The following is a 14,146-nucleotide window of genomic DNA, read 5'->3' as shown; positions in this document are numbered from 1 at the left end:
CTTGAGCCTCAAGGTTTGAATATGACTCTGTATATTGTCTCCTTTGCTTTGTGGGTGGAAAAATTTCATGAATTATCAGAGTAATAGCTGCAGACTATGTTATCATTTGTTAATCCAACAACAACAACAAAATCCTTGAAGACTGGAACTTTGTCACAATTTGGATGCCCCAAAAAATCCAATTTTTTTTTTTTAAATTATGCAAACAAGGCAAATCATCAAAGGTATCTGATTATTTCCTATCTTCTTTTTGTAACAATATCTATGATTTACTATTATCTTCTGGTGTAAACATCGATATTATCTTAAATACTATGAAAGAAGAAATCCAAAAACACTAGCTGGAGGGTCGAAGTAGGACAATTCATCCCTTAAGTCTTTTTCTGAACTTTCAACTAATGAATTGCACCAAATAATTTAAAACTGTGATGGCATGGGTGGTGTACTGCATTTGTTCATATAATATACATACAGTACATGTGTGAATGAATGCATGCAACTAGGTCTGCTGATAAAAAGTGAGTGACCACAACTTTGTTTCTTTATCTCAGCAGCTCCTGGAAAAGATTGTGGTACTGTAAATACATCTCAATACTTGCATTTTATCTATCACTTTGGCTTCTATCAGCAGCCTTAAAAACAGTATTCTATGGTCTCAGAAACTGCATTCTAGGACGTTGCTTTGCCCAGTTGCTCTTTTCCAAAGTAAGACAAGGCTGCAGTTGAGGACTGCACAGGTGGTCATGAGTGTGTTTCTATTAATCAACAATGCCAGGGATTAACTGCAAGCTTTTTCACTGGTGGATTGTTTTCACTATCAGGAAATTTCTCCTTAGTTCTAGGTTGCTTCTCTCCTTGATTAGTTTCCATCCATTGTTTCTTGCCTTCTGCTGCTTTGGAAAATAAAGTGAGCCCCTCTTCTTTGTGGCAACCCCTCAAATATTGGAACACTGCCTATCATGTCACCCCTAGTCTTTTTTTACTACATATATCCAGTTCCTGCCACAGTTCTTGATGTTTTAGCCTCCAACCTCCAATCATCTTTATTACTCTTCTCTGCACTCTTTCCAGAGTCTCAACATCTTTGATATATTGTGGTAACCAAAACTGGATGCAATACTCCCAAGTGTGGTCTTACCAAGGGATCTTGATTCTATGCCTCTGTTAATGCAGCCTAGGATTGCATTAACTGGCAGTTTGCATTTCTGGCAGTTATAGCACACAGCTGGCTCATATAAAAGTGACTGTCTAATAATACAGGGGTAGGCAACTTGGCTCTTTTATGACTTGTGGACTTCAAGGCTCAGGAATTCTGGGAGTTGAAGTCCACAAGTCATAAAAAAAGACAAGATTGGCTATCCCTGGTCTAACAGAACTCCCAAGATCCCTCTTGCAGTAATTGCTATTGAGCCAAGTTTCACCTAATCTGTACTTGTACATTTTTTCTTGCCTAAATATAAAACCTTGCCCATCTCTAGATTAAGTTTCATTTTGTTAGATAGGGCCCAGTGCTCAGGTCTGTCAAGATCAGCCAGAATCTTGAACTTATCTTAAGATAGGCTTTACAGGCACAGAAAAACACATACTCAAAATACTTTGAATCATTAGAATAGAGATTGGGCAGGAAAAAACTTCTTTTTTTCCTATTTCCCTTGGTATCATTTGAAAAAAATGTTGTCGGTCTTAGAAAGCAGTTTCAATTTTCTATCCTTCTATTTTAACCTGCCTTAAACTGTTAACAAAAGTACTTTAGGTAAAATGATTCCTTCAGTTGCCTTAGCTACAAATCCCCATAGTATACTATAATTGAAATCTACTCACGTAAGTTAAGAATAATTAGGAACCCAAATTAAGCCAAATAGAAATTTAATTCAAACAGTCAGCTGCTGTCATTTAAATGGTTACGGGGTATTACTGTTGCTTAACATATTTGAATGTCTTCAAAATGCACCTTGCTTGTTTCTCCGCATCTTAAGGATTTACTCTTTCATTTCTTGGGCCTCACTCAAATGAAGTCCATTTTCATAAAAGCTCACCAGTTAATGTCAAATCACCTTTTCAATAAGCCAATTTGTAATTCCACATAGCAAATGAAGTATAGCTGCTCTGAGATAAATAAAACAGACACTTCATAACACCTGACTGAATCAGACAAAAAAATAAAATAAAAACACAATGATCTGCTTTAAAAGTTCATTAACTGCAAGCTACCCTAAACCAAAGCTAATACTTAAATATGGTTGCTGACTCTATTAAGTAGCATAAGAAAATGGCTGTTGATGTGATGTTCATTAGTATTTGAATTAGAGGAGGGCTGTTGGTTTGCTTTGAAAAGGGGCAAGGTAGATTATATTTATTCAATATACAAGTAGTCCTCAACTTACAACCATTGTGACCAGAATTTCTATTTTAAGCAAGATGGTTGTTAAGTGAGTCACCCCATTTTATGAACTTTTTGCCACAGTTGTTAAGCAAATCACTTCAGTTAAGTGAATCATGTGGCCATTAAACAAATCTGGTTTCTGTCACTGAGTTTGCTTGCCAGAAGCTGGCTAGGAAGTCACAAATGACCATCTCATGACTTCTGGGATGCTACAACTGTTGCATATTCAAGCTGGTTGACAAGAACCCAAATTTTGATCATGTGAACATGGGCATGCTGCATTGGCTGTAAATGTGAAGACCGGTTGTAAGACACCTTTTTTCAGTGCCATTGTAACTGAACTGCCATTAAACGAATGGTTGTAAGTCAAGAACTATAAGATTTTGGACTTTTTCTATTTGTAACACAAATTCTACACCTTTTCCCCTCATTTCTTCTTTGGCTTTGTATTAACTGATGATTAATTCTTAAGTTTTAAAATGTAATCAATACTGATAGATGGATTTGTTCTTTCCTTGCTCCTCCCCTGGTCTAGTGCAGTGAAATAATTTAAAAGTAAGGTAAGATTAAGGGTAACATTTGAAAAACAGGATGTATTGTTCTATCAGCACGAGGCCTCAATATATGCAAAAATCCCATTCGATCCATTAACATATACAAAACCAGTAACTCTACAATTCACAAGCTGTTGTATGAGCAATTCTAGAACTCATGCATAAAGCAGGATCTAAGCAATTGCACAAGCTGGTCCACAAGCTATTGTCTAAACCCTTGCACACTTATTAGAACTGAATAGGAAGGTATTCTTGTCCTGTTTTCATTCCTACCGTTGTTGATGGGAGAATGGCCAACAGAGTATATTTACTATTTCTTTACTGGATTCATTAAAAACACCGTCAACCTGTTCTTCTGTTATACAAATGTGTTTTGTGCTGAACACAAAACTAACAACTATGAAATAGTAGTATATTATTGTATGTTTAGTATATGTTTGTATAGTCATAATGATGAAGTGTCTCCAATACTGCCATGGAAAAAATGTTATGGGATTTCCAAAAATCAGATATGCCAACATTTAAACATTTTCCAACTATTTTTTGTGCAACACCAGGATTCCATGATACATAAGAACAACAATGAGTAAAAAGAATCCAGTAAAGAAGCAATCGTGTGACAATATAAAATAGCCCTAAAATAGATCATAATTAATTTTAAAAAGCTTTAAGATATCAGGACTGAATTATGGAATAAACTGGTGAAAGTTTATTATAAATTATAAAAAATATATTCTCAAAATAAGCCGAAAGAGTTAGAATTGCTTGACCTCACATTTAGTTTATATAAACAGAAAGACAAAAAAACCAATTTAAAAAAGCAAAGAAAACACAACATGCATATTATGGCAACATTTGAACATTTCTTAGGGAGAAATCTTGAATTGACCCTTTTTTACCAACATTTGTGAATATTTTTCAGAGAAGACTACATAATACAAATGGTAATGGGAAGTCTGAAATCTCACTGTGCTAAATATCACAAGGATTTCCATGTAGTTATTCTCAACATCTTGCAAGATTCCATATAAAAATATGAATATACTGCACTGTGTACTAATCTGATGAAATTTCAGACATACATATCTATCTATAGTTTCTGGGAGGAAACTTGAGCTTGTCATGTAAGAACAGAGACATCTCTCAAGATCTGGTGATACCTTGACTAGTTTGTAATTTTTTTTAAGGAATTTAAAGTATTCTGCAAATGCCACATTATCACATATTAGTAACAGACCTGGGACTCCTCGAAATACACACTGTAGTTTAGAACATTTTGAGATGTAGGTATATACCAGAAGACCAGATTTTTAACTAGATCACCTACGATTTGACAATCCTTCAAGGCATCTTAATTTCAGATCATAGTACATACAGTCTAACTTTAGCTTTTTCTTTTTAATTGCATTATTACATTCTCTATTTAATAATACATCCTAAATGATCTGGCCCTCAAGGAAATTATTCAAAGTAGAATTTGCAGGTTACTAGTTTACTTGTAGTACATTTTACAGCAGGTTTTACAGCTTATTAAATCTTTCATAAGTGGTATTTCTGAAGCATGGTATCAAACGCAGACAATTCTTATGATTTTTTATAAAATTATTTGCTGTGAATCATCTTTGTAAAAGCAGAAGTATGCAAACAAGTTTTCAAAGCTCCCATGAACTTGAATGGACAAAAACACATCACAAACCATCAGTTTGTTCCTTATTGCTTTCCATGCTGCATGCCAACTTCATCTGTTACAAATTAACTAATGAAAAAGGACAAGAAACAAACAGTACATTACTGTTTACAAAGAGTAGATTTATCTCAAAGCCACTGAAATGCGTAATCAATTCTAAATGGCCACAAAACCCCATTTTCCTAAACAGAATTATGATACTGAATAGACATGTGAATTTGGACTATATGACTGAAATTCATTTTACAAACATTTTGTTCCAGTAAGATTCTCATTTTATAATTCAGGCATAAAAATGTGTGTCCATGCATATATGTGCGTTTATGTGTGTGTGTATGTTTGTGTGTCATTCTATTTATATTCAGGATATAAATATAAAAGCATTTTTTATTTCCACTGAAGAATGCAGGGTAAATGTATGTATGTATGTATGCATGTATGCAATTAGATATGTTACAGGAGAAATATCAATTTCCATTCATGAGTAGCTGAATGAATTTGACCAATATGGTGCCTTCCAGATGGCAACAGACTAACAGGCAATTATAAAGTTTTAGCCCAAAATTTGATTTGCAAAGAGAAGGCAGAATATCAAGGCAAGCAATTTACACACGAGAAACAATTCAATTAAATGCAAAATTCAGATATAGAGATTGTTGCACAGAAGGCCTGTGTTTTATCTATACTTAACTGCAAATTTGTATTTTCCCATCTTCTTAGACTACAACTGAGTTCCAATTTATTAATCTTTGGGTATAAATGTTCAAGATTAATTGACAAAACACACTTATATCACTGTTAATTGTGAATGATGCTCACTATAAAGGCCTGAATGCATTTTTATATTAAACAGTATTCAAGAGATTATTTGTATTTGGTCAAAAACAAAGGGTCCAAAAAAATGTTTCTTAAACACTCCTGCCTTCCCCAGACCCCAAAGCAGCTTTTCTTTGTATGTATTATATTTACTACATAAAAAAATAAAATTGACATGTTTGTTACTACTACCACTTCTCACAATTGTTTAGTATGATTTTAATATTACACTATTTTAAAACAGTCTGCAAATAATTTTGTTTTTTAGGGTCACTAAGAGGGTCCAAGGGACCCCACAGGATCTATTTTAAGAAACACTAATCTAACAGTATTGATAGAGGGGATACATCAACTAAGTCATCAATACTACAGCTCTAATCAAGGAAAAGGTTGTTGATAAAGAAATTACAAAAAGCTTTAGCAGAATAAAAATTTCAGAGCTAGGAGAGAACTTGAAATGGTTTATTTTATTTAAGTTCGCAGGTGTTTTGCTCGGTTTTAACATTGCTGGACCACTTTTGATTTGCTTATAGGAATTACAGGATCTAAAGTATGCCTTTTTCTAGCTAAGGGGCTTAAAAAATGACATCAGATTCTGAACATAAGAATAGCTATTGAGATCTTTATACAACGTTCCAAAGGTCAGCTACACCTGGCCACTCATGAATCTGCAAAACTCGATAAGATTATGCCAGGGATAAACTAATGCTATATAAAATGGTGGATAACAGCAGATAAGAGAGAATAAGTGACTTTGATGAGATGCTTTTTTTTATTCCTTTTAAGAATTTGATCTGAAGCATAACATTTCAGCACACATCACAAAATACAAGCTGTGCTCTTAGCAGAATACTAAAGAAACATTAAGTTTGCCTATTTATTTTTTCTGGAGAATGTCTTATGTTATCTGGAAGGACTTAAAGTTGGTATGTTACAGAAGTATACAAAAGTATTCCTTTCTTTTATACATTGCGTTTGTCTAACTTTAATTATGTACAACACACTAAGCTTTGTTTTAAAAAAAATGTTCCAATTTGATATGCTATTCTACTCCAAGTCACATAATTTACAATTGGATTCTCAAACAGAATAATGTCTATATATGTAAAAATATATATTCAAGAAAAGTGCTTCAGAACACGTAGGACCACAAGAGTACTACCTCTTTAAAGCAGTTACCTTTTTTTCCAGGTTTTTGCATGAACCTAGAAAAATACATTCCTACTTTAATAAGTCCATTCATTAAAACAACCACATTTATAAATGCAATTTATTAAAGCAGCCACAGTTTAAAGGATCTAATTAAAACAAGCTTTTTTATACTAAGATGGAAGCTTGAAAAAAGAGATATTCCAGTTTTAAGGAAGCACTGTGCTTGTAGTTTTCCACATTCCAAATCACGTCTTCCAAATCATTTCTGAACCATGTACCCTGTCTAACCAAGGTATTATCACCACTTCAGTCTCATAGGTTTGTGATTAATCATGGAGCTATTCTTCCCTGAATTATTTTTAGCATTTACAACATTTCAATTTTTCTTCCCTTATATAGGAAATGTTCAAAACAGTAATCTTGGTTAATGCTTTGATAACTTTGTCAGGAAATCTGGATACAAAAATGTTTAAAGCATAATGTAGAAAATGTTGAATGGTGGAACTTATCTCCAATTCCTTACTCAAACAACACTTTATTTACTCTTACAAATAAATTGTTAGTATATACTTCAACTAAAAGAAGACTAACAATAAAATATATAACTAATAAAAATCTGATAAAATATATGAAATCGCTGTAAATAAATTTAATGAAATCCTCTTCTGGCTAAAGAAAAAGGACTTAATTCCTTTCCTAAAAGAAAGAAATACAGAACTTATGGACAGGTCAGATTTCATATCAATGGACAGATGCACAAATGTTCAAGATGATTGCTTCACAAAAGATATGTACTGTATGTGGCAAAGCATCTCTTTAGCATTTGAGATGAAACATTTCTCAAAGCTAAGTAAAACAGTATAGTATATAGTTCATCCATTATTTCTTCAAGTTGAATGCTTCCTATTTTATGTAATTGATTACAAAGCCTACAATTTTCCAATATAAAAACCTATTATTACTCATTTAAAAATCAACAGGAGAATTTCTAAAACTGAGAGCCCTGAAGTCTTCTCTTTTCAGTTAATCTGGTTTAGAAAATCCTTGTTGATTTATCTTCAGATATCAATAAATAATTACAATTAACTGCAATGTCCTATTAAACAGCTCATCTATAATAAATTTTCACCAATGTTTATCAATAAAATTATTGTGTTTTCTTGTTGTTGCCCTGTTTCTTATGTCTAGCTTGTTTTACTTGACAAGTAAAAGTACTTGGGAAACAATTGTCTGCTTTGATGGAGTAACTCACAAAACAACCCCCCTCCCGTGCCCTTGCTGAGAATGTAGCTTTTGTGTAGAATACACAGATTGTCACTCTTTATTACAAATAATCCATTTTCATCTCAGCCAACAAATGTATGCTTACAAAGCCACATTGTCTTATAGTCAAACATAAATGAATATTGTTGGTATATGAATATTACTAATACCTACATATGCAAATTCCTAGAAAGTTTTATATCTTCTCTACCCAGCACTGTACTTAAGATTCTCCCAGATTGCAAGGCACATCTTCCTATTCATAGATGAAACTCCCATAACCACCTTTTTCCTGATCCTATTACTGTATTAAAAAAAGAAAAGAAGAATGCAGTATTTAAGAATTTGTAAGCAAATACAAAATATTCTCAACTTTGAAACCCACAAAAATTTTGTAGTTTTGGCTCCACTGATAAAATGGATGCACAGAAAAATTGCTAGCAAGTCAAGCAACTATCCAAGTAGGCTTACTCTAAGCTGGCATAGGAACACTTTTGCCATTTCTTTTCATAATTGCTATTATTCAAGGTTTCACATTCTGGGTGATAGGATTATACTGAAGCCTAAAGCTAAGCCAGGCTCTGTTGAAGTTGATTTCCCACAGACTTTTGCCAGCTATAAAAACATCCACCTCAAAGCCCTATTTTATATCTATTAGACCAGAGTTAGATATCTTGCAAGAATGGCCAATAAAATAAGGTTAATTCATCTGTTTTGGCTTGAAGTTATTGCCACATCAGTATTCCATTCCAGAATAGAAAACCTCAACTTTTGATTTATGCTAATATTTTTTAATTAGTGTGGCTTCCTTCCATCTAGTCTTCCCAATTTCCTCCCTAATTTTCTTTCAAGTGAGAAATGAAGATTTTTATTTTTTTAACAAAGAATTCAGTACATACCTTTTCATTTGGTAAACTGTACTTTCCCGGAAAAATAAAGTTTTATTCAAATACTGGTATGCAAAGACCACCAGGAACATATGTAGATAATTATCTCTAACAAATCACAATGTGTGGTGTTTTTTTTTAACAAACCACATGTGAAAAGTATGTTTTGAAGACTTGGCCTTCAATACTTTATCAGCCCAATAGGGGAGGGGGAAAATAGTCTTAAAAGTTGGTCAGGCAAACCAGGCTTTTGAAGGGCAATATCCCCTGAGAGAGATTGCTGATCTTCATTCCGTGAAATCTAAATTAGAGTTCCTACTATACTTCTTTTTTTCAATTCAAGCCCATGAGCCGTATCTTAGAACAGAGCCAGCATTAAACTAAATAGATATGTAAAAGCTTTTTCCAGGATATTCATGGAGTAAACAGTTGTGTGTCATTCAGCAGGCTTCAGGAAGAAGTGAATGGAAATATGTTATTTTATGTTTTATGTTCTTAGCATATATATTTTAGCTAAATCCTAATTGCAGTACCATACTGAATATAACAGTAGATGGTGGGAGAAAAGAAATCAGAGCTCCCCCACACAGAACATCATGATGTATCTTTTTTTCCATAAATACTACCAGACCTAACCTTCTGAAAATTTTAAGTATTATAGCTCAGCCATCTCTATAAAAAGGTAAAGGTTCCCCCGCACATGCACGCTAGTCATTTCCAACTCTAGGGTCTGGTGCTCATCTCCGTTTCAAAGCCAAAGAGTCAGCACTTGTCCGAGGACATCTCCGTGGTCATGTGGCCGGCATGACTAGACGCCAAAGGTGCATGGAATGCTGTTACCTTCCCACCGTAGTGGTCCCTATTTTTCTACTTGCATTTTTACGTGCTTTCAAACTGCTAGGTTGGCAGAAGCTGGGACGAGTAACAGGTGCTCACTCTGTTACGTGGCACTCGGGATTCGACCCGCCAAACTGCTGACCTTCTGGTCAACAAGCTCAGCGTCCTAACCCACTGAGCCACCGCGTCCCTGCCATCTCTATACTACATGTCATAGTCATAAGAATTGAAGGGAAAAAAATCATAGCCTAATGAACCCAGTCTGATTTTGGGAGGAAAAAACAGTCTAAGAATTTGCAGGAATTATCTATCTTCTCATAAAAAATTATATTTATTATACTTAGACATTTCATCTAATGTTTCAAACACAACATAAATCATAGATTTTTTTATTTATTTCTAATGCTAGTTACAGGAACACACAGTCTTTTTTTAATTGTTGCTTGGATTCAACCAAGACATACTAATCTCCAAATTTGCCCTAAGTAAATCAAAATGTTTTTATCAAACTATGGCCTAAATTATGTCAACACTTTGCAACACCTTGCATTTCATCATCTATAGAATTAAAAGTACAAGATGCTCACAAATATGCCTCTCTCTGACCACAACTAATTATCATGAGCCCAAGTACAATAATGAGCAATAAAAATATTTATAGAAAATAAAATGGCAACGTTTGTTATATAAACAAAACTGTGAATATATTGACCTCTAATGGGGTGCCTCCTAAGACTTGGAAGGGCCTTTGAAAACTGTAATAAAATCTACAAAACCTGGGGTTCATTCTCATAGTCATACCAATACCTTTTTCTCCTGTTCTTAAGACGGGAGGAAAACAAGTTTTTATAGTCTTCCTTACCAACCTCAGCAACAAGGCTAGTCAATGATGCTGTCTGCATACAGAAATGCCTTCCTCATTCCAGTCTGGTCAAATTCATCATCTCCTTGTTTGAGAGCTTTTGTATAATACAAGATCAATCATCAGTGAGAATAGGCTGAAATTGCCCAGGCAAAACAAAGTTCTTTCTCTGTTTCACAAAAGAATTCAAAGTACAGTCAAAACTCCTATAGTTCTCTAATTCTGCCACAATAATTGCTTTGTTTCTTGCAAACAAGGATGCGAGGAGGAGTTGGTGAACAAATTGGCCATTTTGTTTTCCTATTATTGAAAGGAATGTTGACTTCATGAAACCTTTGCATTTCATCTTCCAACAAAGTTAATATTTCCCCTAACTAAACCACATACAAACAAGAGAAAGAGCTCCTGGACCAGGTTCTCCTTTTAAATTCTATACATTCCAACAGCTAAGACATAAATCACCATCATGGCACAAAGCCCTACCGCAGGACAAGAAGGACCAACTATGTTGAGTTTATTAACTACCAAGGATTCTTTCTCCATGAAGCCCAGGTATGTACACAGGAAATTTTCTTTTTTGTTTTTCCACAACATATACTAATTCTGAAATAACTTAGAGTGACTTCAATCTGTCCTGGCAGCATACCCGCTGCAAGACCAAAGCTTTCCTACGAAAATATGTCCTCAGCCAAAACTAAATGGGGTATAATCTTCATCCCTGGGTAAGGAGTTCTGTGTCCTTAGCGTTCTTCGTGTAAAGAAAGGAAAACTGAATATGATATAAACATAAATTTAAGCACAGCTTGCTATGATTTAGCTGCAATTATATCCATGCCTAAGTCAGTACAACAAATTCAGGTAGTTAAAAATACATAGTTGATTATCTTGTCTCTTCTTTAACTTCAGAGGGCTACTGTATTTTATCCTGATAAGACTGTGAGGGAAGAATTCAAGATGAATTGCCTGACAAACAAGGAAATCAAACTTTGGACTCTTGCTCAAGTCCAACACACCTACTCGCTGCACTTAATTTCTGGTGATTTGTCACTCTATTCTTTAATCTGACATTAAAATCATTTTTGAAAGAAAGGGGGGTTTTTTAGGCAGGAAAATTGCAGCTTTGGTCACACTAGAATTAATTTTTACAGAATTCCACAAGATTTGCTCCTGAGAAGACCCAAAAATAAAATTGCATCAATAACCAGTTTGTGAATTATCATCTGTTAAGCAGTGCTATAAATTGCATCTGATTTTCAGCTTTTTTAGTAAAGTAGGATATATGTTCCTATTTTTATGGCTTTCAAATTGGTAAATGACACAAATATGCAACCCCCATTCATTTCAGGAGAACTTAAATGGATAACTGATGTTTTGTACTGTTAAGCCATTGCATAAGTAGAACATCAGAACACTACTGTGCTTACAGTATGCAAGAATTGCCGTGAAATATTCTAAGTCTGTGAAGCTGTGGAAACTGAAGTGATAAGGGTCTACTAGAAATCGCAATGATGCAAAAATGACAAATGGTGCTTAGTACTGTCATGACTCAAACTCTAGCCTTTTGGATTTATGTCCTGATGTTGGATGCAAGTATGTCACCTACAAGATTTGTGTCATGGCAGTTTGTCATTGGTACCCCTTAGTACCCCAATGGAAAATATTGCAAAAGAGAAAAAAGTAGCTTATTCTTTTTCTCCAATTTAAATGTTCCCTTAGATATTGCATGAACAAGTTAGGAAAATAATTTTAAGTGGGAACAAGATATAGGCTGACAGTAGCTCATTTTCAATTTCAGTTACCCAATTTTGAAATGAATTATGCTTATTTTCAATTTACTACACATCTGCCAGCAAGACCTAAAAACCTATATATTTATAGCAGTGATTATGTGTGTGCATGTTTCTATGAGCATATAGATATTTGCCTTTGCATTTTTTTTACAGTGGATCGATACTTAAACCTATACTATCCTATACTATCTTGGTCTATTTCTATTTCTTAATTGGCTCCATTTACTTAGCTACATCACATATCTTGAATAACTCAATTTATATAGGAACTGAGGAAAGAGGTAATATACCAACTGTCATTCAAAACCACATGCTAACATTTCATTTTCTAGATTTAATGTTTCTGAGAGAGAGAGAGAGAGAGAGAGAGAGAGAGAGAGAGAGAGAGAGATGGATGATAGATAGATTTTAAAGAAGGAAAACAACTTCTACCAAAATAGTAGAAAAAATGTAAAAGAATAATCCTAAAATATGTCAAAAATAACAATAATCACAGTAACATAACATGACAAAAAATAAACTAAAAGTTCCAAAATGCATCAATTTATTCCAAAATATGTGACTGAATAGCATTCCTTCAGGGCATACATGCAACAGAAATATGAAGCATCATTTCCAGAATGAATTACATTGCCCCTTCAGACAAGGATGAATCATAAATCTGAATAATACTTTGGTCTTACGAATTACACATTAACATATCTTACCTTCTGAACACTGCAGGAAGCTGACGATCAGAAGCAGCCAAAACCTTTTCATTCTGCAATCAGAAGCCACCATTATTGACCCCCTTTAAAACCGTTTTCTTTTTATTCCTTAACGATCCCAGTTATAAAATGCCCAGCGTCATTCAAGAGGGTGGTCTACATCATTCATCTTCATAACTGGGGAGAGAAACGAAAATGAAAATTATCAACTCACGTTCACTATTAAATGAGACAGCAGAGATCAGATTCTATGCTGATGAGAAATCTGGTTGTGAGGCAAGACAGAAAATCGTCTGCTTTTAGTTGATAACTGAAGGGAGACTTCAATTAGGAAACCAAGAGAAAAGAAGCATGTAGTGTGTGAAGGCTGGTGGCACATTCTTGGAAGAATTCCAGGATTTCGAGGAACTTTCAAGCTAAAACCCTGCAAGGCCAAAGAACGAAAGCAGGACAGTTGCCTAAAGAAACAGCAGGAAGACAAAAATACTTCAAGCTTCCTTTTGCCTTCACGTTTTCAGGATCAATGTGATCCTTTGGGTAACATGCAGCTTTAATACCTGTTCAAACCAGGAACAAGAACTGAAAAGATATAGAATTTTCTGAAATGGAAGAGTTTCCCCTGCCTGGGTTAAATTCAACATCTATATTTAGTGAAGATGCTACTTCATGGAGCAAAATGTTTTGTCTTCATAAGTATTCTTTACCAAAGAACAGAAACAGGTTTGCCGCTTTTATCCCAAGGGAAATAATTTCTGCCAGGCATGCCAGGGTATTACCGAAATAATAACAACACTTAAAAGTATGCTTTCGAGGCTGTGCAGAATGCACCATTCCCAATCAGTAATTATAGACCAAGGGTGTGCAAGCTGAACTTTGACAGGGCTTTCCTGCAGCTATGCATTAATTATTTCATTAAATCTGTTATTAGACACCAATTATGGGGCCGCCTTCCCTCATCGCCAAGGCCCTTCTGCATTAATATGATAAGAACACACTCCATCTACTTCTCCATTGTTCGTGTATATTTCTGTCCAAAATTATTACTCATCCCTACCCAGAACTAGAATCTGATATATATCTGTGAATCTTCTCTTTACTAACAAGCAAACTGCATTCTACAGCACAGCAGGAGACCAGGCATTGTGCACTTCTGCGAATGTTCATCTCTCTTTGAAAACACTGCCTACAGCTAAGGCTGCAAAAGTTAC

At 34.5% G+C, this 14,146-nt stretch overlaps 1 protein-coding gene across 11 annotated transcripts in view; it reads right to left on the bottom strand.

Moving 5' to 3' along the window:
• Positions 1–14,146, bottom strand: part of ADGRL2 (adhesion G protein-coupled receptor L2) — a 222,000-nt gene that overhangs the window by 162,547 nt on the left and 45,307 nt on the right. For all 11 annotated transcript variants that reach the window (XM_083360567.1, XM_083360565.1, XM_083360571.1 and 8 more), the window contains exon 2: positions 12,939–13,115. In XM_083360567.1, the coding sequence (XP_083216693.1) occupies positions 12,939–13,011 (73 nt within the window). In that variant the 5' untranslated portion in view covers positions 13,012–13,115. The remainder of the gene's footprint in view (positions 1–12,938; positions 13,116–14,146) is intronic.

Source organism: Vipera ursinii (genome assembly GCF_947247035.1).
Source record: "Vipera ursinii genome assembly, chromosome: 3".
NCBI classification, from domain to species: domain Eukaryota; kingdom Metazoa; phylum Chordata; class Lepidosauria; order Squamata; family Viperidae; genus Vipera; species Vipera ursinii.
This window is presented reverse-complemented; position numbering and strand designations above follow the sequence as displayed.